Source organism: Mirounga leonina, unplaced genomic scaffold (assembly GCF_011800145.1).
Source record: "Mirounga leonina isolate KUSES-001 unplaced genomic scaffold, KU_Mleo_1.0 Mir_126, whole genome shotgun sequence".
Classification (NCBI taxonomy): domain Eukaryota; kingdom Metazoa; phylum Chordata; class Mammalia; order Carnivora; family Phocidae; genus Mirounga; species Mirounga leonina.
Genome location: NW_023270314.1, coordinates 27,487,317 through 27,514,310, shown reverse-complemented (window position 1 = coordinate 27,514,310; position 26,994 = coordinate 27,487,317). Strand labels below are relative to the sequence as shown.

General features: G+C 40.6%; 1 protein-coding gene across 2 annotated transcripts; it reads right to left on the bottom strand.

Moving 5' to 3' along the window:
* Positions 1-216: 216 nt before the first annotated feature.
* Positions 217-26,994, bottom strand: RACGAP1 (Rac GTPase activating protein 1). Of its 2 annotated transcripts, none has more exons than XM_035002703.1 (17): positions 26,864-26,994; positions 19,978-20,066; positions 13,734-13,936; positions 12,577-12,713; positions 11,354-11,423; positions 9,401-9,454; positions 8,653-8,733; positions 7,925-8,042; positions 7,220-7,350; positions 6,420-6,584; positions 5,121-5,216; positions 4,629-4,827; positions 3,324-3,429; positions 3,015-3,147; positions 2,753-2,888; positions 1,721-1,829; positions 217-1,394 (listed from the first exon to the last, which is right to left on the bottom strand). In XM_035002703.1, the coding sequence occupies exons 2-17, from the start codon at positions 20,060-20,062 to the stop codon at positions 1,319-1,321; spliced, it is 1,899 nt and encodes a 632-aa protein (XP_034858594.1). In that variant the 5' UTR covers positions 20,063-20,066; positions 26,864-26,994; the 3' UTR covers positions 217-1,318. The 2 variants fall into 2 exon arrangements, with proteins under 2 accessions (XP_034858594.1, XP_034858595.1); XM_035002704.1 differs by having other exon boundaries at positions 19,978-20,062.

Below are 26,994 nucleotides of genomic sequence, written 5' to 3'. Positions count from 1 at the left end.
AAAGTAGTTTCTTCAAATGAGAGGGTAACAGTCAAAGGACAAATCTAGGACTTCAATTTGGACAATGAAAGAGACTGAATGAGAAACGAAGAAACAAACTCCTGGTGGGGGCCGCACTGGGGGATGGGAGAGAATGAAAATGAACAATGGACCAAAACAGAGGAAAAATATTTTCTTTAAAAAGGCGTTGAAGGTTACCTTCCAGGACAAGAAAACCTTTTGAAAATATGATTTACTTTTTTCCAAATATTATTCTAAATAGGTGTTTTACAGACAAAGGTAACTATGGGTCAAAAACATTCTACAGAAGAAAGCATTTTTGTAGACATTTGAAATAATTTTAATAAAAGAAAAAGTTCTTATTTATCTAGATGTGGCTATGTTCCATAGGAAGATTTTAGCAACCAAAGTGCAAAGACAAAATGACTGTGGCTTTTCTTGCCACACAAAATATTGACAATCTCCCCTTATAGCCTACTCTTAATTGTGAACTGGGACGCCAAATAGACGGCATAGGACCTTTAGAAGTCGGGCTCCAATGGACAAGGGGACAGGAGGGTCAAGCATCAGAACGAATTCAACTGAAATACAAACTGGCTTTGACCCCAAGCAAACCAAAGTCCAGCCAGAGGCCCATTAGAGATAAATACAAGTTGTAGTATCACTTTTACAAGGTTGTGCCACTTAACACTATTACACCTAATCAATCCGAATCGAAGCTAATAAGCACACCCCCATCACTGGTTCTGTCCTCACCCTATCCATTTTTATGAAGGCTCCACGTTACAGCTGAGTTCATACTGGGGGAAGGGGACCTCCAAGTTCTCAGAAGGAGCCATCCTAAATCCTCTGTCCAACCTTTCTTTACCCTGCCCTCCCACCTCCCACCCTGAGACAAGTCAGTCTTAACCAAAGAGGTGCAGCTTCTGTCACTGTCTCATGGAAATTCGTTCTAAATAACACCAGAGAAGGATCAGTCATGAGCAGCATTTGGCTTTAAGCCAAAGGGATGCGCCTGCCCCAGCCTCCCCGGGCCCCCAGTCACAATGAATTCCATATTCTCCCTTCTACCGCTGTAAAGATCTCCCATCTAAAAGCTCCCAACAACGACAGCACAAGGTGTTGATATGACATTACTTGAGGAGAAAGAGAGGGAGATATATATAGTTTTAATAAAACCCCCATGCACAATTAAACTTGATGAAAAGCCTGGAGAATGCTAAAAGTAGTAATGAGTACAGGAGGCTGCAGAGCAGAGAATACAGGTGCGCCCTTCCTTGCAGCCAGGGAATGCGGGCAAGTAACGGGAGATGTGACTTCACTTGAGCATCGGAGAAGCAAAAAAGTTGCCTTGTCGTCCTAGGTTGGTGGCAGACTTGCTTTTGCTCCCAAATCTACAGAGAATGAACCAAAACAGTATTCTATGAAAAGAAGGCAAATAAACAACTCTAACATTACTTGATATTATCAGCTAAAAACAGGAAACCCTCCTCAACTACTCAGCAAACTACTCTTTGTCGCCTGAGATGAGAGAGGAGAAACAAAACCTTTAGACCCTTTTCAAAAAGGGGTCCTTATGGCTCCAGATTAGCTTTTAAAGGCTAGCTGCTAGCTGAAGGCCTCATTCCATTTTCCCTTCAATACGAGCTTCGGTATGCTGGGAAGAGAGGTCTAAGGAAAGAGTCCTTTTTTAGTTCCCAAGCCAGCGGGTTCCACATACCTGGGCGTGTTCTTGGTGAGGGTGGAGCGCACTCTCTGCGACAGGGAACTAGATGAAGGAGTCTTGAGAAGCTGATGCTCAGGAGTGGTCACAGGCCCCAGTAAACTCACTTCAATCAAAGTTAAGACATATTTTTAAAGGAAGGGCAAAAAGAAAAGCACCCTTGTGGGTGACCAGTTTTCAGCTGAATACCCTATGAAGCACTTAAGAGCTAAGGTTAGAGACCCAAGCAAAGTCCCAGAGATCATTTTTGTCATCGTCTGTAACACACCAGTCTATCTTCTGAACTATGTAGGCAACTGCTCAATGAATAGCTGACATTCACTTCCTGATTTAGGCCATTCTCAAACTCCAACATTCACAAACCTAATGTTTGACCACTTGATTCTTACCTATATTAGAAAAAACAACGGTCTTTCTTAAAAAGGATCTTGTAAAAATGAGAGGTCAAGTCTCCAATGCCAGTAAAGTTGGAAGAAACCAAACTCAAACATTTTTGGTGGCAATACAAATTGGCAAAAGCCTTTAAGAAATCAAGTTGGTGAAACATAAAAATGTTCAAGCCCTTTAATTCAGCGATCCCCACTCCTGGGAATTTAGTATTAGGGGAAACAGAGGTATATACATATAATGCTGATATCAGCACTATTAGTAACTATGGAAAATTCAAAAATAACATCAATTCCTAATAGAATGTGTTAAGTAAATTACTATTTACAACCATAAAAATGATAAAATTATATAGGAACAAAAAACATTCTCACAATATGCTAAGTGAAATAAGATCAAATTCTATCTGAATTGTTATTATATTTCTAAAATATCCATATGTATAAGGAAAAGAAGGAGAACCACGTTCCATAAAAGTGAAAAAAGAAGTTAGGATGGTAGAACTGTACAAATTTTCTTTTAATGTTAGAATCCTCATAACAAACTTAATTTTATTGAAGAATATGAATTCTAAATAGCTCTAGCAAAGGCAGGGAGAGGGTACATGGCCAAAACCAGAGAGGGAGTCAGACCGGGCCTTACCTTTAATATCTGGGGTCTGTGGTGTTGAAAAGGCATTTGAGTTTTCAATGACATGCATGGGGTCAATGTTCTCTTGTTCCACCATCATGAACTGACTCCAGTATTCCAGGGGCAGTGAAAGCAGGCGTTCTACCACCTAAACAGCCACCAAACAGGTTAGCACACTTCCAAAGCTTAGGGCCTACCTCTCACCACTCTCTCATGTTATCATGTCAAACAGGTTTATATATATATTTTTTATATATACAGTGCACTTGCCTACCTTGGGCTGACGCTTGATGTCCTGTAACATTACCACTGGATCTGGATTGGGCACAGCATGGGCAACTATGGTAGGCCCAAAGACTTTAGCCAGATTGGCCACATCCATTTTAGTGTTTGGGCTCTGAGCCACTCTAAAGCAAGAGAACACTCAATTAGAAGACTTGCTCTTCTGCTTAAACACAGACCAAAAGATAAGATCTACCAGAAAACAATTCACCCTTCACATTCCCTCCCTAACACCCAACCCACATTATGTTCCCCTTGGCAAATTCCCAAGCTCCCAGAAGCAAGTTTCTGCTGTACTCACCTCTGCAAGTGAATCATGAGGAAAGCTAATGTGTCTCTGTTGGCCTGGGGCAGTTCACCAACAGCCTGGTACATGGCAGCTATGCTGTTGTCCTCATCTGTGAGTTCTGCAAATGAAAAGAGAACACCAAGAGCCCTAGACTTCTTTCCCTTGACAGCGTGCTTCCAAGTGATCGACCACAAAGTCTCATCTATACAGTAAGCTTCTGAAACTTCTGATTAGGTTCATGACTGCATCAAACTCCAGTTTCATTAACAAGCAGGACATTGGCCAACAGCTCAATATTAGAAATCAGAACCTTTAAAAAAAAAATCGGCTCCTGCAGTTAGGGAAAGCAGCTAGCAACCCACAACTGCAGTGACTACAATTACCAAGAAGGTGTTCGTTTATAAACCATGGTCAGGGGCCTAGAATGGACCAGGTACTATTCTAGGTGCTCAGGTAAAGCAGAATTAAACAAAGACCTTGCCTCATGGAACTCACATTCTATTGGAGGAGTGAGTCAAAAAGCAGGTATCTATCAGTTAGTGCTATATAGTAGAAGCTAGAAAGTAATGGGCGCAGTTATTTTGGACAAGGTGGTCAGGAAAGGTATTTCTGAGGACAAGATACCCACAAAGAAACCTGAAAGAAATAAAGGAGCAAATCATGCAAATACATTCCAGGCTGAGACAATAACGAATGCAACGGCCTCAAGAGGGGAGTAAGCTTGGTTATGTGCTAAGAACTGCAAGCATCCCGGCGTATCGGGAGAAGAAAGAAGGGAAGGTTGTTGAGATAAATGATTCTAGAGACGTAACCAGGAGCCGAATCCTACAGGTGGAGTCTTTGGGGCCATGTGAAGGACTGTGGATTTGATTTTGAGAGCAATGGGAAGTCACTGGAGAAAACTAAGGACAGAAGAGACATCATCTAATTTAAATTTTGGAAAGACCCCTCTAGATACTGTTTGAGGATCATACAGAGGGCCGAGAATAGAAAGAGGAAAATCAGTAAGTTCTTTTGCCACTCCAGGATGACAGATGTCAAGAGTGGTAGCAGTAGGAGTGGCAAATTTCAATTTTAAGATAAATTTTACAAGACCTTTGCTGACAAGATCCACAGTCCTTCACATGGCCCCCCTGTCAGTACCTTATATAGTTTAGAGAAGAAGAGGACAGGCACCAAGAACACTGATATAGTTCTTCTTCCATCAAAGCATGTGTGCATCCACAATGTTGCAGGCATTGTACTGAGTGGTACAAGAAGAGTCAAAATTTCCTGCCCCTATGGGACTCACATTCTAGTAGTAAGAGCTCCTCTTACCTGCCGCCTCCATGAAAGTCTTGTTTAGCCGAAAAGTCAGAAGGGGTTCTTTGAGGTTTCGGAGGAAGTCCTTCAGGAGGCTACAGATAGCGTGGATATCATCCACTTTGCTGAGGAGGGGTACAGTTTTCACTCTGAGGAATTTCTCTTTCAGCTCTTTTACTGTCCGGTCACAGCCAGAGATCCGATACAGGCCTGTCTATTATCAAGGTGACACTTTCAGTTAAGAACTCCTAATCATTAACACAAATAACAAATTCACACTCTCTGAAGGTAGATTTTTTTTTTTTTTTTTTTTAAGAGGGGGGGGGGGGGGGGGGGGGGCGGGAGTGGGAAAGAGGGAGAGGGAGAGAGAATCTTAAGCAGACTCCATGCCCAGCTCGGAGCCTGACACAGGCCCAGTCTCACAACCCTGAGACCATGACCTGAGCGGATATCAAGAGTTGGTGGCTTAACTGAGCCACCCAGGAACCCCTGAAGGTCGACTCTTACCTCAGTCAGCCCTCTCTGCTCAATCTCATTTACGCAATGGACAACAATGGAGGGGATCATTGGAGAAGTCTGGGACACATAATCTGCCAGCATTCCCTGAAAAGAGAGAGTTTTAAATTATTATTTATACCACTTAGACCAGCAAGTCAAGACTAGTAGGAAGAACCATCTCCAAACTAATACTCAGGCTGGGACATCAGGTTATTCCCAAACCATATATTAGAACAGAGACTCTCAGCTGTATTTTTCCTACAACCCCAACAGGACTGATCTATGGTCACATATACCACACTCTTGCATGAACAAGTAATAAGACCACTAGCTACAACTCTGTCCCTGCTTCTCCTCTCCTCAAGGGCCTCAGAAAGCAAGCAATAATGAGATTACAGGTATGGTCTTTAATATGAACTAATTTATTATTCTAAAAAAGAAAACCTTTTTTACCCTTTAATTTTTCTTAGAAAAATTATTTAACACAACTCACAGGTGATCGGGACACAAATCTATCTGTAGAGGAGAACTCCATGGTTCTCTATCAGAGTAGAAAAAATTTGTAACCAATTACATGCACGAATAAGAACTGTTAAGATTAAAGAAAAGTAACATTTGATTTGCTAGGGGCTGGGTAGCAGCATAATCATTTTGTTCTGAATCTTGTTAATGTTATTCATACAATAAATAATTTCTTAATAGATTGAATCAGTTTTTAAAAATAAGCAATTGAATCTTAATAGCTTAGTATGGGATACCTCTAACATAAGAGGAAGTACATTCACAGATGAAATTATATGATGGCTGGGATTTGTTTCAAGGTAATTCACTGGACAGGGCCAGGAGGAGGACATGGGGGTACCGATAAATCAAGACTGGACATGAACTAGTAATCACAGAAGTTGAGTGATAGGAACCAGAGGTTAGTTATCCTAATCTACTTCTGTATATGTTTGGAATTTTACAAAACAAGAATAGGATGTGGAGCAGAAGGAAGAAAAGAGGAAGAAAGGAAGGGGAAGGGGGCGGGAGGAAGAAGGAAGGAAAGAAGGAAAGGGAGGGAGGGAGGATGAGTAGGGAAGAGGGGAGAGGATGGAAGGAGGGAAGGGAAGAGAAGTCTGGTATAAAAAAGTTACTAAACAGACAAACCCAAGCAGGACTCGGCTGCAAATTAACATTTTATCATTTCTCTTCATCATTTGTGGGAAAAACTATGCTTGGCATCACTAATTTTAGGATAAAAACTGACATTAAGCTTTGAAAAAGCTAAAGAAGCGGTAACACGAGGACGGCCCCCATAGGTTCTACCTCTCCAATCTTGACAGGCGTTCCTATTAGGGTAGGAATGCAGGGAAGGGGACAGCGGTCCCGACATTCTGGATGAGAGACCACACGACAGTCTCGACACTTCAGAGACAGCTTGCCAAATTTTATCCGCTTTCCACATGGAACACAAGATTCAGGTTTAATAACCTGAGGACAAAAGAGGACAGAAATAACAGAGGGGTCTGAATTAGAAAATTATCATCATCAACAACCAGCATTTAGTAAGCACTTAGGATGTGCCAAACAACTTCCTAATCTCTTTACAAATACTTGTATAATTCTCACAATAGTCCTACAACACAGGTTTTGTTCAGAAACAGAAGCCAACAAGGCTGTGTAATTTGCACAAGGTCATCCAGCTGGAAGGGGGCAGTGTGCAGTAGTGGAAAGAACCTGTTGACAAAATCTCCATGTTAACTCTGCCACTTGCTGTCCTGTGGCTCAAACAAAGCAGTTAACTCTTCTGAGCCTCAGGTTGCTTGGCTTTTTATGAGGAAATCCAATGGGACAAAGGTAAAGTGTGCTATATTCAAGCATACTATGTAAATACATATCACTAAAAAGCATAAACAACTGCTTCTGCAAAGCTGCTTTAATGTACTCACAGAATGGAAATATATAGACCCTCTGTAACCAGCAGTCAGCCCTGAAGAGTAGAACTGAAAGGAGATCTGACATTTAACTTTCTAACACTAAGTTATTTAAATCTGTTCCCAGTATATATTACTTTCACAATAAAAAAATTAAGTGTGCCCAAAAGAAGAAAGAGCGATCACATCTACCGTCTTAGAGACAAAGTCATGCAGGCGCATCCCTCCATTACTCTGTGGAGTGCTGGAACTGTCTGTCTCAGTTCTTGGCTCCAGCTGCCTATTGCTCAAGGTGGAGTCACTATTCCAAGGTTGCAAAGTACCTAGAAAACAAGCAACTTTAAGCTTCTTAATATTTTGTTCCTTGTGAATTTTAACCCCGATTTTAATATAACTAGTAGACAACCAGTAATTTGTAACCATAATCAGAAGCGACAACAATGGCTATGCAGAAAAAATCATTTCAAGAATAATGAGTTATGAGGCACCTGGGTGGCTTAGTCGGTTGAGCATCCGACTCTTGGTTTCGGCTCAGGTCATGATCTCATGGGTCCTGGGATCAAGGCCCATATGGGCCCATGCTCATCGGGGAGTCTGCTTGAAGATCCTCTCCCTCTGCCCCTCCCTCTCTCTCCAATAAATAAATAAAATTAATAAATTAATAAATAATAAATATTAAAAAAAAAAAAGAAAGAAAGAACATATTATGTGTGAGTGGCACAGGCCAGGCTAGCAATCCAAAGGTAGAGTATAACACAGTGCTCGGGCCTTCGGAAAGCAGGAGCAAGAAACTACCCACAATATCCAATCCCTGCCTCAAAGGGTTCTAAAAAGCCAAGTCTCCCGAAATTTCACCAGCTGTTTTACACAGGCGATTTAGCTACAAACCCAGTGGACCTGTTTTCCTTCGGCTTCTTGTCCAGTATGGCACAGTCTCAATTGTGGACACAGCTTCGATGGGCCCGCCATCATTGGGAACTGTCACTGTAGTTTTTGCAACTATGGATTCATTCCCCTGAAACAAAAGTAGAAATGAGGGAAGGACAAACATGTGAAACTAATTTCCCCTCCACTATAGGGTAATTTTGGAGTGGCTGAAAAATTCCTGAATCTTGGTCAGGAACTACAGACCCAGCTCAAAAACACTCCGTTGAAACCTCATACTTTCGAACAGAAATATAGGTCACAGAGGCATACATACAAGCAACTAAGAAACAAATACAAAGCTGACAGTTGTTTACTCAGTCAGAGTGATTCCATTCATATGGATGATAAGGATCCTATTATTACATAGAAAAACTCACCAAATCTCTCTCTCAAAATAACGTTGCAGGGTTGACTCAGGATTCTATTTATTTAATTATTTATTTGAGACAGAGAGACAGAGAGAGGGCAAACAGGGGGAGGGGCAGAAGGGGAGGGAGAGGGACAAGGAGACTCCCCACTGAGCAAGGAGCCCAACGTCGGGCTTGACCCCAGAACCCCGAGATCATGACCTGAGCCAAAGTCAAATGCTTAACCGACTGAACCACCCAAGCACCCCTTGACTCGGGATTCTTCATGGCTGGGGCCACTAACCTCTGATGTGTTCACAACCACAATTCTCTTGGCCTGACTATTCTTACCTGGTCTACTGTGGAGCCAATGGAACGAGTCTTCTTTACAGGTCCAGGGGGACCATCAATGAACTGTCGGCTACTAGAGCGCTGGAAAGGAGACAAAGACCAAGGAGTTCAGTGCGAAACAGAAGTTCTGAAGCACGGAAAATAAAATTATTCCATTAGACAACTTGGGTGAAAGTCCTAGGTACCACGGCTATGGTAAATAACAATATCCTCTCTCTCATTCTATTTCCACATGAAGCTTAAGTTGTACCAACACAAAAATGCCCTCAGTGCCCTAAAAGAAACAAACAAGCTTTGGAAAAATTTAGATGACAGCACCAGAAAAAGTCGAGCTGTAGTCCTATTTAAGGACATAAAGTCTTTGGAAACATATTAAGTACCCTAAACAAGCACACACAGAGCTCTGCATATCCCATTATACACACATTTCATCTGAAAATTCTATTAGAGTACAAAAGTCCTGCGTAAAAATTCCTATGACAACTCAAAACAAACTCAAGTATATCCTTTTCCACTCCATGAATGAACTAAGGCAGCCAGAACAGTGAAATAGGAAAGGTTCTGTCCTGAGTTACTACCCTGAGGATCATCCATACCACCCCCCAGCATGAATTCATTTGTAATGGGTGTTTAACTATGGTTAGAGCAACATGTCAGGAATGCTGTATCATGGAAAATTTTCTAAAGAAAACTCCTTTATTGTAATTTTGTAAAAACAACAACAAAAACTAAACAAAACCATACGTACCCTCTTTTCTCTCTTCTTCAGTTTGAAAGTCTTTACCAAAGAAGAATCCCAATCCTGTTGACAATTACACTGCATTAATTTCTTTCTGTTATTAGGCCTCCCCTAAACCCTGTGCAAATAAATTTACAGAGAACTTTAAAGGCTTTTTGAGTCAGACTGCCTAACTTACAATTTGGGCAAAGGGGAAGGGAGGGTCTCAGGTGCTGTAGCTACAGAGCTATGGTAAGTTAACTTGCTTTCTTTCCAAAATTGAAGCTATTATAATAGAGTCAGGAGTCAATACCACAGAGGCAAGAAAAGGTTAGAGAATCAACTTCTGTCGTGATTATCTTCAGTGCCTGGTCCTTTATTTCTGACTATTTCTGTAATTAGTTGTAGAACTCACAGAATCTCAGGCACTATACTGATCGGGTTAGATGTCCTTCTTACTCTTAAGGGATTGCTATCTAATCAGACGTTCTGTACAATGTAGCCACTTAAAAAGTTCTAGTTCAGGTTTTACATTTCCCAAACATCCCTCTTCCTTGGGCCCCAACAAAGACATTCACCACTGGAGAATTATGTTTTTTACCGTGGTCTAGTTTCACTTCACTTAGTTTAACCATTTACATTCATGTGATTTCCTTACTCCTAATAATCCCTGAAAACACAAAACCCAGAAACAGAAGTACATAGCAACTGGTAGCTTAGCTAAATGAAATCTAATCTCTCCAATTCCTGGTCACGTAATTTAATTTAGCTACTGATTATTTGATTCAGTTTGGGTTACAACAGATACACCCTAAGTAGGTCTAGCTCCAAAATCAGCTATTAATATAGCTGTTTTTAGATAGTTTTATTATATATCCCAGACCTATTCATATCATTCCTTATTATTTATCTATAAAATGGCAATGATTTCCCCAAACACTGATTTAGGACAGAACACTCCTAGCCCATATAACAAGTAGTCATCACTTCTTTCACTATCAGAAAACCAACCACAAATAACCTCCTGATTTATTGCTTTGTTTGCTAGTTTTCGGCCAGTAAAACAGGCAAGATATACAAACCAATAAACCACCAGTCTCTGAACATCAAAGACTGAAATATCAAGAGATGACCTTTTATGCACAAACACCACCATAAGTTAAGAAAAGGGTGCTGTCCGACAAAAGCAGGGTAACAAAGAGTTTAGACCAGTTAATCACAGTTGAACAAAGCATTACAGAGTGCCTGGAAACTTTGTCAGTCTTCTGGCTGAAGCTCCAGAGCACTGGTTTCCTTCTAATTGTGAAGTATGACTAAGTTTTCTTCAAGAACCAAACTAATTCTGAATAAGGCACAAGTCTATTCTCTCCAAGAGCAGCAAATAAACCCTGCCTGGGTAGAATCTTACTAAATTTTTTTTTTTATTGCTAGCTGGGGCTTTTGAATAAGCCAAGATACAGTCAATTAGTACATGTAGCTCACAGATCCATTAAATAAATTTAACCTCATACCAAATCCTGAATTCTATATTCTCACTTCCAGAAACTAAATATATAAGCCAGTCTCTTATAGCCTGTGTGGATTTTTATTTTAAAATGCTAGCACAGGGGCGCCTGAGTGGTGCAGTTGGTTAAGTGTTTGACTCTTGGTTTTGGCTCAGGTCGTGATCTCAGGGTCTGAGATCGAGCCCTGCTGCATCCAGTTCCACTCTCAGTGCAGAGTCTGCTTAAAGACACTTTCTCCCTCTCCCTCTGCCCCTCCCCTACACCATGCGTTCTCTTTCTCTCTCTCTCTCATAAATAAGTAAAATCTTTAAAGAAATTAATCAATAAAATAAAATAAAATAAAATGCTAGCTCAGTATCTCTAACACATCAACTAATAAAACAGTAATAAAGGAATTCCAGAAGAGAGGACAAGAGAGATTCCTGAGGGAGCAGGGGTAAGAAAAATAGACAATTCTCAGAGATCAAATGTTTATTACCAGCGATTCGTCAGTCTTGTCAAAGCTGATATCTGATAAAATGGAACCAGATTCGTCAATAGTTGACAATCTAGATGAGAGAAACAACACAGTATTAGATACAGAAGACTCTGGAAAATAAAATGCATGAACGCTCAGAACGAGTCACAGTGGTCAGGTAACACCAGCAATTTCATAGCAGTGCCTTCCTATGGCGACAACTACAAGTTCAAAGCCTAGTTGTGGTGGCTGCTTGCTATGGTTTCCATGGGAGAGCGTGGCTGTGCATGCATGAGGACACACGCAGCACAGCTGCTTTTTCGGCAAAGACCTCACAACAGCAGTTGAAAGTTACAGTCAGGGCGCCTGGGTGGCTCAGTTGGTTAAGCGACTGCCTTCGGCTCAGGTCATGATCCTGGAGTCCCGGGATCGAGTCCCGCATCGGGGGGTCCCTGCTCAGCAGGGGGTCTGCTTCTCCCTCTGACCCTCTCCCGTCTCATGCTCTTTCTCACTCTCTCTCTCTCTCAAATAAATAAATAAAAAAGAAAGTTACAATAGCATGGGTGCTACTCCCTGCTGAACAGGCTACTAAAAATTCATAGGCAGAAGAGTGAAGTTTAATCTGATCCCAATTGTGGGTGCTTTCTACAAGAAAGAGTATTACCCAGCATTAGCTTTTGAAGAAATTAAGCCCATATATCCTCTCAGTTATAAAGATTCCCCATAAAACAACCAGGCAACAAAATAAATAGCTCGAAGAGTGCTGACCTTTCCCTACGTATTGTATTGGGGGTGTTAAATTCTAAGCCTGGTTGAGACTATTTTAAATAGTGATGCAGTGGAACCAAAATTATTGTCTGGTCTTGGCTCACAGAAGGCCTTCTAAACCAGAAGAGCTACAAGAGCTCTCTGGAGAGTAAACACTGAAAGTACTGCTGAACTGCCACTTTCACCTTTAGGTTTCTTAGCAATGAGTGGGATTAGTGATTGATGTGCAGTTTAGCACCAACATCAAAATTTTACCCATGGTGAAACAACATCCTAAGGAAAGATCAAAAACAAAAGAAGATAAAAGAAATTGGGAGGCCCCTGTGCCTTTATTTCCCACCCACCCTTCCTCCAAAGTCGTCTTCTGCTTTATTCAGCACACATTCCAGAAGCAGCCTATTTAAGAGTTCAGATAGCAAGAACTTGTGACAGCAGCGTTGCTCGTGATCAGATAACAACAGATGCGGTTTCCCCACCTTTTGTTCCCAGCATTGCCGCTGGACGGCTGGCCTCTGTTGAGAAAAGCCAGAGCTGATTTTTGCTCCTCACTTAGTTGAATGCTGCCAGATGTGTCACACATGAGCATCTCTCGAATCAGCTGAATCTGTCTTTCCTGCAGACCAAAGCAGAGTAAAACATCCTAACTAACCAGGAGAGAAACTTCACCTCAAATTTATGGGACGGGCAGACCAGAAGACATTAAAATACAGCATTATGCAAATGAGCCTTCAGGAAAGCTGCTACAGCAATAGCATATTAATTCACATCAAGCCCAGATTGGGTCTCTGATTTCTGACTGGTAAAATGAACTCCATCCAGAATACTGGGCTTTCTGCTACAAGACTTTTGGGTCAAGCTGGAAATCCAAGACAGTATTGCAAAATGAGAGTCCCAAAATAGATTTCGCTAGCAAAAACAATTTAGTGTCATTTTATCAGGACAACTATTGGCTTCCTCTATGGATCAAAGCAGCCACCCACCTTTCTAAATGGTGGAGCAAAATGCATTAAAATGGATACAAAGCTGTGACACACTGGAACCAGTCAATTTGAGCTTACTGAGGCATTTAACACTGTACCAAGATGGATTAGTGCCTCTTCATGAAGGCCTTCCTTTGTACCATGACCCATCCTGGTACATCAAAATGACAGTGTTCCACGTTAGTCACATTGCTCAACTGACTGAATACATCTAGCCCCTTACCCTGAATTAGGAGCAGTAATGATGGAAAACCTTAGAGTTGTCTTGCCTGTATCAATAACAAAGTACTAGCTATTGACAAAAGGATGAGGCTATTCTGGGCAGCATGAGACATAGCCAACATCTTGTGACAGACCAAGCATGCTAGGAATTCCCTGCCTAATTTTAATTCTTTAAATTCTCATCTGAAATCTAGTAAGTAATAGTTTCAAGTCTAAAAGAGAAAAAAAAATTTAAATTTCAGCCTATGAAGAGCAGGGTTCCTACGCTGCAATTTCAGCTCCAATCAAGGCCAACTTGTCAATGGATGGGTTGCTTTTAGTTCTTTAATGTGGAAGAAGAAACTGAGTATAACTGGCAGGTGGAAACATGACCAAATGATGCCGCCCCCTCCCCCCACTGCCACAGTTCTGGTGTAGAGAACAATACACACCAGCTTTTCGCAGTCAGCCTCAGCTCGCTGTCTCCGTTTGATCTCGACATCCACCTGATTGCGTGCGTGCTTCAGTTTAACATCCAGAGCACTACGCTCAGTCTCTGCTTTCATCAAAAGATCCTTGTACTTCCCCAGCTCGTGGTCTGTTCTCTGCCACTTTTTACGGAAATCCTCAAAGTCCTTTGCCAACTGGATGAATTCTAAGGAAAGAGGGAAACTTCAATAATTTGAGCTCCAAACACAGTACTAATGCTCTAATGACTGAGTCCTCTAGTCAGTTTTCCTCCAAATATATAATGAAGGGACCAGCTAAACTCTAGACAAAGCCAGCTGAAAATAACCAGGAGCAGATCCTGGATATATGTTCATCACCCTGCATGACAGCTTTGTGGAGAGCAATTCCTGTTTCAATTGGCCACTTACTTTGGCTTAGCCAGTGGCATCTGCTATGGAATAAGTAACTCATTAGTCACCTGGTTCCAGATGTAATACCAACACTGAAAGCTCCTGAACAGAAGGCAATCAAAGGGGGATACCTTTGGGGCAGCTGTCGCGCACCAGGACAGTTACAGCTATAAAACAAAAACAGCCTCCTTTAGAGTCATGCATTGCTGCATCAGAGAGACGTTAAACAGCAAATTCAAATGTAACTGCTGTAATATGCTCCAGTAGATGTAGATTAATATTATAGATGTCTAGGCCTGCAATTCCATTCAACTATATAATTATACAAATATTGATTTGAAAGTAAAGAGCCAATTTGCTTGTGCTGTTTAACACTGCCCTGAAGGGTGTATAAACGTTTCAGTGGGAAAGACACAAGAAGAACAGATTATACTAACTTTGGGTGAGTCACTGAAGGCGGAATGTGGACTCTTTCCACATGTCTGCAGAGAGAGCACAGTGCCTCAAAGCATGATAACCCTGGTGGCATTCACGCTTGCCACCTGCTATTGGCAAAGACTGTTCTACACTGCCTTCCTATTTTCTTGTTACCCTCGATCTATCTCTAGGCATCACTCCCCACCACCTTCATGGAGGAAGTTCCCAAGGTGTACATCTGCTGCTGGCCAAATTAACCCAGTTTACAGCTGAAACTAGGCCACAGGCACACAAAGCTAGCAGATTCTTGGGTAGTAAGGGCACCTTTCCTGTTTGAATTTAACCTAAGAGCATAGAAACAATGAACATAGTGCCCTTTTCAGTCTTAATAATTGGACTAAATTTCAAACTTACAAATTAGACTGCCAATTCAATCTAGAGAAAGCGTCTTACACAAAGGACACTTCAGTTTGTAACAAACAACAGGTTTTAGCAGAACAGGATATTATGACCTAGTTATCTTAGACAATGCAACTATCAAAGATAAATATATGGGGCGCCTGGGTGGCTCAGTTGGTTGGGCGACTGCCTTCGGCTCAGGTCATGATCCTGGAGTCCCAGGATCGAGTCCCGCATCGGGCTCCCTGCTCAGCAGGGAGTCTGCTTCTCCCTCTGACTCTCCCCCTCTCATGTGCTCTCTCTCTCTCATTCTCTCTCTCAAATAAATAAAATCTTAAAAAAAAAAAAAGATAAATATATGTACACATATACATACATATATATATATATAGCTACAATTCAAATAGCTTTAAATAGTATGTTGGTTTTGTTAAGTTTAGAACACATAACTAAATTTTTTTCCTTCTTAATTTAAAGAAAAAGAAAATACATCCTTTTGCCAATTTAACTATTTCAACAATGTAGATTCACAAAAAATTTTTTTAAAGAGCTAGTTCTTAGCCATGTTCACTCTGGCAATTCTTCAAGTACTACACTTATGATTTGTGTACTTTTCTGATGTATGTAATAGTACTTCAATTTCAAAAAAATAAAGAACAAGAAATATACTTTTCAACTACACGTCTAAAAACTTTCTAGCTCCACACTGTGGTCCATTAAATGTTTCTAAATATAGTGCTCCATACACACTCAAATACCTACTGAATTAAAAAACAATTTTGAAAATGAAAAGATTTCCACTTGGGGCGCCTGGGTGGCTCAGTTGGTTAAGCGACTGCCTTCGGCTCAGGTCATGATCCTGGAGTCCCGGGATCGAGTCCCACATCGGGCTCCCTGCTCGGCGAGGAGCCTGCTTCTCCCTCTGACCCTCCTTTCTCTCATGCTTTCTGTCTCTCATTCTCTCTCTCTCAAATAAATAAAATCTTAAAAAAAAAAGAAAAGAAAAGAAAAGATTTCCACTGGACCTAATTTTGCTCATTTGTTTGTTCTTTAGGACACTCCTTTTTTAAAAAAAAGATTTTATTTATTTATTTGAGAGAGAGAGAGAATGAGTGGGGGGAGGGGCAGAGGGAGAAGCAGACTCCATCCCAGGACCCTGAGATCATGACCTGAGCCACCCAGGCACCCCAAAGACACTCCTTCTTGATAAACCTTATTAAATTTGGGGTTTAATCCCTACTCATTGTTAATTGGCATATATTATAAGTCTAAGTGAATTGGACAATGGAACTCAAACCAAATAAACTATCAGTTCATTTCCAGGAAATAGTTCCTATTTTAATAGTATGAATGATTCAATTACTAGTTCAACTTGGTTTGTGTTAGACCAAAACCAGAACATTTGCATACCTAAGATATTACTTAGGTACATTTCTGTTATGAACTAAGTTTGCCAGGATGGGTCAAAATGGCACGTTAGATCACAGATCAGGAAAAATTCTGATATTGGAGATCAATAAACATGGTATTTTTTGGGTCAGTTTGTGAATCACAATTCCAACTTGGTACTAGCCCCTGTCATGAAGTACACGTTCAAAAGATGTATTAACTTCCTTTAAAGAGTTATGTATATATTAAACTATGAAATGCATCTATCAAAAAGGAATTAAGGAAAATTTCCTTAAAACAAATTGAGGATAATCTCTGATTCATTAAAAACAAAAGAGCAACAACAACAACAAAAAAAAGGATTTGATTCATTGTTCAGCAAATAGATTAAAACCGTCCCAGAGGGGCGCCTGGGTGGCTCAGTTGGTTAAGCGACTGCCTTCAGCTCAGGTCATGATCCTGGAGTCCCGGGATCGAGTCCCGCATCGGGCTCCCTGCTCGGCGGGGAGCCTGCTTCTCCCTCTGACCCTCCCCCATCTCGTGCTCTCTCTCTCTGTCCTTGTCTCTCTCTAATAAATAAATAAATAAAAATCTTAAAAAAAAAAAAACCGTCCCAGAGATCTTGTTTTCTCAGCTCACTCTTCCTGGTGCCTTTGCACAGGCTCTTCCTTGGTTTTCCCCATCACTCTCTAAACTTCTTAAGGGTAAGGGTGCTGTGTCTCTTTTATCTCCAGTGCCTTGTAGCACACAGTAGGCACTTAAATATTCATTGAACAAATAAATGAAGAATTGCTGTTCAGATCAAATTTAAACTCCAGGCATCCAAGCCCACCTCACCAGTCTATTCAAACTTACCTCCCACCACTACACAATACCCCTTCTTGTCCCTGCTCCCAGAACAGACCCATGCTTATTTCTGCCTTCTCCCTTGTGATCAAGCTGTGTACTCCAAACAGAATGCTCTACCTACACTCTTCTTTATGTATCCATTCTAGTCCCATCTGTTCTATGAATCCTTTCCTAATCCGTTTGTTCCACATTACATTTTTCTATACTTCCCAAAAGCATATATTCTGACACTTGTTTATCTTCTGTTTCATAAGAAACCTATCTCTGAAACTTAAATACCATAATCTCCTGGAAGATAGGCACCAAGTCATATACACTGTAGTATCACCTACTGTACACGGCGCTGCACCTACACCCACTAGCATTGTGTTGGTACAAAATAGGTACCTGATAAATATTAAGTTCTATTTATTCCCAATTTACACACCAACGACATGAAAAAAAATTCAGGCAGCTCATGATAAAATAAGAATAGAAGATAAAAACAATGTAGACCAGGGAAATCAAAGATAAGTAGGTTATTACAGTCATTTTATTTGAATATTAACCTTCACTCTGATCTTTCAGGAATCTTGGACTTAGCTAAAAACAACAACAACATGAACAAACCTATACAAGGAGAGAGAAAAATGAAGTGACCGATGAAAGACAAGAATAAAGAGTCAGGATACTTAACCATGGGAGGAATTCCTAGGATCAAAGAAGAGGACAGAGACTGAGGTGGTTGTATAAAGGAGATTCTAGAGTCTAGAAAAGATGAAGCCACCCTATTTACTCAAAAGCCAACATTCCAAGTTAGGGACTTGGAGAAGGAGGCAAAACATACCTCTATTTTAGAACAGGAATCAATGGGAAGATAGAAATGTTTTTATAAAACAAGGATACCTGTAAAAATAAATATCTAACTTTTTCGGCATAATCACTTCCAAAGTATTTTCACAACTAACTAGTCTCTCATTTTTTATCCACAAATGCTCACAGCACTCCCACAAAGATAAAGACATTTGAATTCCTATTTTACAGATGGAGACAAAGACACAGAAATGAGTTAAAAGCCAGCCCGAGTTATTGGGACTCCAAACCGTAGATTCCTTCCTCTGCTCCCATATCCTATCAGCTGCCTCCTCATAGAGATCTTATTATCACAGTCTCTTCTACCCATTTCCCCTTATTTCCCTCTTCACAAACACCATTCTACTTAGGGCTCCTTCTGCCTCTTCCCTGAGCTATGGCAACCACATCCTCATCGGTCTCCTGGACTCCCCCTCTGCCAGAGTCATCTTCCGAAAGCTCTGCTCTGATTATGCCACTCCCCCCTTACTCCTATTCCCCTCAAGCCCCACACCCGCTTGCCTCCACCCTAAATGCCCTCCTTCGTCTGTGTCTGTTGGGATCCTGCCCTACATCTACGGCTCCACCCCACTTTCATCCATGAAGCCATTTAGTCAGTCATCCCTTTCCCTCAACTCAACATGTGCTAGAAGCTGTTTTAGGTTCTTGCTAAATATTTGCTGAATGAGCCTGAATTTTAAGATCTCTTATTCAATACTCTTCCCCACTGGGCTCCAAAGTAATCCATCTTCTAAGATGATGTGACCTCAAAGAGAAGCCTAATTAGTATGCCATCATGGTTACTGAGCTGGTTATCAGATGATAGGGTCATGCAACAGCTATTAAGAGAGAGAAAATAGAATATTGTTTTAAAAGGTCTGTAAGTGGATAAGAACTACTAAAAACATCAAATAAAGAAAATGCTGAATGGCATAAGCAGGACACCATACTAAGTACTGTGAAGATCAATCAATCAATCAATCAATCAATCAATAAATAAAGGTTAGAGACACAGTTCTTACATTACTTTTTTTTTTTTTTAAAGATTTTATTTATTTATTTGAGAGAGAGAGAATGAGAGAGAGCACATGAGAGGGGGGAGGGCCAGAGGGAGAAGCAGACTCCCTGCCGAGCAGGGAGCCCGATGGGGGACTCGATCCCGGGACTCCAGGATCATGACCTGAGCCGAAGGCAGTCGCTTAACCAACTGAGCCACCCAGGCGCCCTTACATTACTTTTATACCAATGAGACTGACTTAAGAGCAACACTTACTAAATTAGGTATTAATGAAAATCTGAAATGGAAGATGACAGCAACCCAAAGAAAAGCTGATAAAAAATAATTCCTTAGATCACTTAAGTCAGGGCCATCAGTCCCCCTCCTTCTGCACTAATCTACTTCCCAGACCATCGTTCTATCACCACCTCCTTTTTCTCCCCAACTCTCTACCCAATTTCAATCCTTTCTTCCTAAGAATCAAATACGTGAAATAGGTGAAAGCAGATGAACAGTCCCTTCTTCAAATAGAAATTATGACATTTTTCTCCTCTTCAATTGAAAATGTTTTATAGCACAGAGGGAAAGCCCAGGATAAAAAATATAGACAACAACTACTCTAAAGAAATAAGCAACATCCTTGGAACTTCAGATTTTACCCAGTTCTTGGTATGAAAGTGAAATTGGCAACTAATGCCAAGTATTCAATGGAAAGAGACTCTTGATAATGAAAGAAATCTGGGTACACCCACTTAAGAACAACTATAGGAAAAAAGCGACCAGTTAGAATGAGTGTCCATTAAGCTCTGACCATGGATAAGTGACCATCATTTTCCTTTTAGGAAGCCCAAATGAAAAACAATTTTTAAGATTGGAACACACTTCAGCTTTGCAGAAAACCCAAATCTGAAATCTGTTTTTTCTCTTCACACAGGCCAGCTCAGGATGACTTACGGAGTTCATTTCCTTCACTGAGAATCTCCACCCGGCGTGCAAGCTGCTCAAACAGATTCCGCAAATTCAGCATCGTCGTATCCATCTTTCTGCCAAGAAATCAAATATACATTAGGGGTCCTGCCTTCTCCCCCAGACAAAAGATTCGGTAGCAATCCAATATAGCCATCAGTGACTAACATCTGGACTCTTCCATTTGTAGCTACCATTATAAGGATTTCAAGCCAACAATCAGTGTTTTGTATGATCTTTATTATAAAAACAAAGTTGGAATGTTTAACACTCATTTGAAAATCAGAAAAGCACTTCAGACCTCCAAATATAACATCCCCTTCCTGCCTACTTCTTTTCCTCCACTCTGCAATCACTCTGGAGCTGTGAGGAAAGCAATTAAGGACAAGCATGTCAGTTGATTACTAGGTGACCAACTATAAAATGTGGCTCTTAGTCTATTGATTAATATGCTTTTGCCACTTTAATCCTTCTGGACTTTGAAGACCTTCAACGTTAACTTAAAAGGTTTATTTTTAATTTCATTTTTAGCTAGTACCCCTATTGCAACTGCCTTTTAAAACGCAGGACATGGTCAGCACATTTCCTACCAACGGCTCAGATGACGTCACACGAGTGATTAAGTGAAGAAATAGCCAGCTCAGCAGCACAAGAATTATTTCTGTAATGCAGGGCTCTCTGTTGGGACTGTGTGCAGGGACTATGTCTAATAAATTTATACTAAGTATAGGCAAAGGATTATGTTGTACCACATTCTGGCGTCAAGGAGACAATACACCACCTTCACAGTTAGAATGGCAAAGTAAAAAAATCATTTGCTACTGTGTTCTGTGAAGTGAATTTCAGGCTTCATATTTCCCCCCAAAGACCTGCTGATATTACATTAAAAACGGTGTCCTTACAGACAGTTCTGTTCTGAATAGACTTTAACTGGAAACACTTTGAGGAAATAAGATCTTCATTTAACAATCAAGAAAAAAAGACATCAACTGGACGTTACAAAAATTATCAAGGAAATGAAATAAAAAATAAATTTCATTTGAAAATTGAACGTCCTTAGAAATACCATTAAAGGATTCTTGTGTTTCTCCAAATCACCCTTCAACATTCTGGTCTAGGTCCTTATTTCATGCATCTAAATAAAATTTTAAGAACTCTTTTATGGGGGCACCTGGGTGGCTCAGGTCATGATCCCAGGGTCCGTCCGGGGATGGAGCCCAGCATCAGGCTCCCTGCTCAGCAGGGAGTCTGCTTCTCCCTCTCCCTCTGCCCGCAGCTCTGCCTGTTTGTGTGCTCTCTCTCTGTCAAATAAATAAAATCTTAAAAAAAAAAAGAAAGAAAGAAAGAAAGAAAAAATAACTCTTTTATGAAGGTTTAGTGATTTTACAATGTCTGTAAGATTGTGCCATAAGCTATGAGGGTAAAAAACGAAAAACAGAAAAACCCACAAAGGACAAAGGGATATATAAACAAAGATATTTTCTACTAAAGGCTACAGAGTTATTCATTTGTACTCAAATGATGGTTGGTCTAATAGCCAAAAAGCTTTCAATTCCAAGCTTGGAGGCAACATATACCTGAATCAGAGCTGGAAACCAAGATTTTCAAATGGCAATGTATCTGTTCCAAGCTACATAATCACAGCAAGCTGCTAAGCAACCAGACTAACAAATTTATTACAAAGATCTTTCTCTAAACTAAGAACAAAACTAAAAGAATAGCATGAAAACTGGCAGGAAGAGATCTGGAAGCCGTGGAGATGCCCATGGATTTAACAGTATGACAAAACAGGCACATATACCCAGTGCTACAGGGCAGGAGCAGGGCATTCAGTAGTTTATTCAAATGATGATTTCCTTTGGCTCCAGTAAAAATGGGAAGAGACTGATCAAGTTTAATGTAGGGCACTGATTTCCATTATCTCAGCAGTCATCTATACATTCTGAGACTAAGACAGTGAACTCTGCACATAGGAAAACTTCTAACTGCCCAAGAATGCAGAAAAGGAAGATTTCACAATGCAACTAGAGTATTAAAAACTGGTTGTTAAAAAAAAAAAAAAAAATCAGGTTTGTTTTAAATGACAATACAACAACCTGATCCTTTGTCCCCTTTAAAAGAAATCCTCACGGGCGCCTGGGTGGCTCAGTTGGTTAAGCGACTGCCTTCGGCTCAGGTCATGATCCTGGAGTCCCGGGATCGAGTCCCGCATCGGGCTCCTTGCTCAGCGAGGAGTCTGCTTCTCCCTCTGACCCTCCCCACCTCATGCTTTCTCTCTCTCTCAAATAAATAAATAAAATCTTAAAAAAAATAAAAATAAAAAATAAAATAAATCCTCACATTTTCTCAAGTTCCTCTAGCCCACTATTCTTCTCGCCTATGTTCTTTGTGTATATCACTCCCTAGAGTGAGGGTTGGGAGGTATGCTCTTGAAAACACAACCAGATTCCTAAAAAGACTAAAGACACAGAGAACCTACCTGGGGACATCTCCTCATCGTAGTAACGGTTATCTCATACAACTACCTCCATCTACGTAATTGTCCAAACATGCCTGGTACCCAGGAGGCAGCTGTTTAACTGAACTGCCAGTGCTCTGCTATAAAACAACAGAGGTAACCTTCAACTGTCAGACCATCAGACTCTCCAGATTTAGAGTTTTAGGAAGGGTTTATGGATTTTTTTCTATTCTTCCCTCTCGACACCAGATATTCCCTAAAATTCAATCCTCCAATCTCTCGAAGAACTTATCAAACTATCCCATGTTAGTCATTACAGCTCTCCAGATGATCACCCATCCTTCTCCAGCCTCTCTCCTAACTGCAGTCCTATAGCTCTTAATTTGCTGGGGATGCCCTGGAGGTGAAGCTTGATTCAGAGACTTTGTTCTATATCAGCAACTACTCTACCCACTGACCTACTCCACCAACTCTCAATTTTGATTTCCTTATTATTCACTCAGTTCCAAACCTCAGAACCACCTTAAGTTACTCCCTTTCTGACAAGTATGATCACCATACCCGTGGACTCTTCTCTCATGTTCTCTACCCAACCACTAAAGGAGTGTTCATGTGGGTGAAAATGTGACCCAACAGAAAAATTAGGCTGTCCTCATTCACTTCAACTGACCTTTTCCCCACTGCTTTGCTCAGTTGGCATTCAGACACATACAACTTGCACTCTTAATTTCACTTTACCACATTTCTACCCTATATCCCAGGTAGACTGTACATGTGAGAGGAGAAACCTTACCTTTGGCACTACTGTATTACACACACACATACACACACACTCAATATTTAAAAATAAATAATTGACAGGGGTGCCTGGCTGGCTCAGTCAGTAAATGATCTCAGGGTCATGAGTGGGAGCCCTATGTTGGGCGTAGAGTTTACTAAATAAATAAATAAATAAATAAATAAATAAATAAATAAATAAGAAAAGAAAATCAGAGAACACATACACACACCCATGAGTCTACTGTCAAAAGAATTTCCATTCTTCCTGAACATCCATGTGTAATATAGATGAAAACTGAAACAAGAGTTTAAAAAAGGCGTGGCTTGGACAGAAGCCCTGGGATAAAGTTTTAGTTCTTCTATTTGCTAGTATAACCTGGGGTAAGTCAAACTCTGAGACTCATTTAGAAGTGGGAACAATAACATTTGGCCTATTGACCTCACAGAATAGCATCAATTCACTTAGGTAAGTTTTATAATGTATAAATTGAACCTTACTATAGGGTATTATAGTGGGTATGACATTTTTTTTGGTTTTTGTTTTGGTCTGATAGTTGTTATTTACATCCTACCATAGTGATTACCAAATCATAGCTGGAACCCAGACCAAGAAGAATGGAGAAGACAGCAAAATTTGACCAGGTCTAGGCTCTTTAGCAAGCTGTCTTACATTGAGGCTTGTAGCATCTGAAAATAGCTTTTCCTCTAACACAGGTTTACTTAGGGTAATCCAAAAACGGCACTAGCAAAATATAATCCTCTTCTCTTTATATGCCAGGGGACCATGTATTTTTATTAATGTTCTATAGAAGTGACATTCAGGAATTATTTATAGATGACAAAAATATCTTTCTGCATCAGTACTAACTCTGATATCTCTGCCAAATTGTAACTCAAAAAGCTAAAATTTACTCATCCTATTCAATGTCAATTAAAAATGATGTTAATTTTCCTGTTGGGTCACATTTTCACCCACATGAACACTCCTTTATTTCTCCCCCTTTATTATTTAGCTCCGTAGCTAGGAGATACACTTATGTGAAAGGAAACAAAAACAAAGTCATATTGTAGTACATTGCTTTGTAGCTGTAAAACAGCTGTCACTTTTCACTATAGAGGCAGCTGCCTTTTGGGAAAGCTGAAATGATCCCTGTGTATAGCAAGGAAATCAGTTTGTGGAGCACTTTAAACAAAAAGGTGCTAGAGAATCTCAGCTGTTATTGATGAGAAGCCCCAGAGGTGGAGAAGTCACTATGTTACAGATTCCCAATCTGTGAGTATCCCTGAGGGAGCAATTTCACTTCACCAGGAAAGAGTCTCAGCTTGATGTGATTGCTTTGAGTCCCCAATTTAATTTCAATCACCCAGCCAAGAGACAGACATCGTCCTTCAGAATAACAGATTATTACAGATCTTAACTGCAGAGTATCCTGGGAAAAGTCTCTATCCTCTTCTTCCTCCTAGAAACAACATTATTAAGAGACCTATACATCACATTTTAGATCCATCAAGGGTGTTAAATATTGTAAGACAAAGCAATGGAAGGTTGTCTGAGTTTTTCAGGAAAGAGTTTTAATGAAAAACATTCTCACAAACATTACTAAATCTGGAGATTCCCAAGAATTCAGCAATACAGGTTTCCCACTGCCAAAGAAAACCATTTCCTAAGAAAGTCTCAATACTATAAGATTCTTTCATATGAAAGCATTTCAGAGCAATTCTTTTTCCCAAATGTCCAGCTTCTGCTTTACTGTATAAGAAGACTCTATACAACTGGCAGACAGAAGGAATATCTTGAAACCTAATGTTCTTATGAACAAATGAATTGCAGAAAGAGTAAACAGAATGTTCTCAGTCCAACGTGAATGAAGACTAAAATAAAAAGATGAGTTGAATTATTATTTCTCAGAAAATTATTACCAGTTTAGTATACTAAGGTCTCTTTTTTTCCTTCCTATTCTGTGGATTCTTCCCATTCTGCAGTGTTCCATTCTTCAAGGTCTGGTGTCTTACCAATTCACTAAAACATTCCCTAACAGTTTCAGTCCAAAATTATTATCTCTATTATTGATAACATTCATTTGGCAGATATAAAACACTGCTTCAACTGTGACTTTTCTAAGTTCAAAAAAATTAATTTTTTAATCGTGAAAGTTACATGCATCTCCTTAACTAATCTTTGCCCATTATATACTCATATCTCATAATATTGCAATCATAGATTGATATAACTTTGTGTTTTGCTTTTCTCCATCACGTTTCCATTAAGTTACAAAAAGTTGATTAGCGGTTATTTAACGATCCTCTTCTTTGGATATTAAAGTAATTTTCAGTTTTTCAGTTACATCTACCTGGAATCTCCTGCATGGTCACTCCCTCACCTCCTTCAGGGATTTATTCAAATGTCGTTTTCTCATTGATGTCTTTCCTAACTACCCAATTTCCAATTGCAGCCTTTACCCCCTACACTTCTCTGCTTTATTTTCCTCCAAAGCACTTGTCTTCACCTAACATACTTTCATATTAAATTGTTTATTGTCTGTCTCCCCAACAGTTTAAGTTCCAAGAATGCAGATTTTTGTCTGTTTTGTTCACTGCTGAGCCCCTGTACCCAGAATAGGGCCTGACATTTGGCAAATGATTAATAGACATTCACTGAATGAATTAATTGAACATCACTGTGAACAGGTTTTTTTCTTTAGGTGGCTGTATTCCTTAGAATAGATTTCCAAGGCTGGGATTACTATATCATAGGGTAAAAACCTCTTATAGCTCTTGATAAATATTGCCAAAATATTTTCTAAAAGGGCTATACTAATGTACAGTATACTCAATAGGGTAGAGGCCTACTAGATTCACCACAGTTATCTTCAGTTCTGTCAGCCCAAATAAAGTGCAAGCTCCTTTAAGGCTAAATAAGATTGTATTGTACTTACATTATGCACTGATTAAATACCTGTTGAATGATTAAGCTATAAGAAAGGCGCCTTTTCTAAGCACTTTCAATAACTCGAAAAGCTCACCCCACACATTCAAAAGAATGATAATGACATTTCTTAAAAAAAAGCCTTATCTTCTCACCCACCCTACGCTGCTAAACACTCCCTCCGCCTACGAATGAAATCCAGGGAAGAGAAACGTACGTGAAATTGTAAAAGTAAGGCCTCGTTTTTCCTAAAGCTAAGAATTCGGACGGGACAGGCAAGATGTCATTGCTTCAGCCAGCCTACCTGGATACACACAGCCCACAAGGGAGAGAGGCTCCACTTCAAGCCGCCCCCGCCTCTCAAACACCAGGGCTTCTCCCTTCCAAAACTCCTTGCTCCTCTGAAGAGAATGGGGGTATTACCCCACCCACTCTCAAACTCTGTATGTAACTTAAAGTCACTTCTTGGGGGCGGTTCCTGCCCTGTTCAAGCCACCACCTCAAAAAGACGCCCCCAGCTTTCCGCAAAACACAGCTAGGAGAAAGAAGCCCCCCACTCCCAGCCACCCATTCGGGCCGCAGCCTCCCCGACCCGTGGAGAGCCCCAGAGGAGGGGCTGTAGGGGCCGGTCTTCTCCCTGAACCCGCGGTGGCCACGGCTCACCACCTCGCACACCCTCCCTCCTACCACACACCCAGAGTCAGACGCACCTGTTCCCGCAGCCTCTAGCGCCCACCTGGCCGGGTCCGCCTGGCCCCACTTGGGCCGCCTTCCTCTTACTTCCCTCCGCACCTCACCCAACGGCAGAGCGGCACCGCGCCTCCAGCTGGGGTTTGAAATC

What these genes read in the sequence shown, in the direction of transcription:
- RACGAP1 (XM_035002703.1), bottom strand. Translation starts at nt 20,062, where the DNA reads ATGGATACGACGATGCTGAATTTGCGGAATCTGTTTGAGCAGCTTGCA. An exon ending in CAGTGAAGGAAATGAACTCC is followed by an intron (nt 13,937 to 19,977) that starts GTAAGTCATCCT and finishes CTCTTTCCTTAG; the next exon opens with AATTCATCCAGTTGGCAAAG. An exon ending in GGCAATGCTGGGAACAAAAG is followed by an intron (nt 11,424 to 12,576) that starts GTGGGGAAACCG and finishes TCTCTCATCTAG; the next exon opens with ATTGTCAACTATTGACGAAT.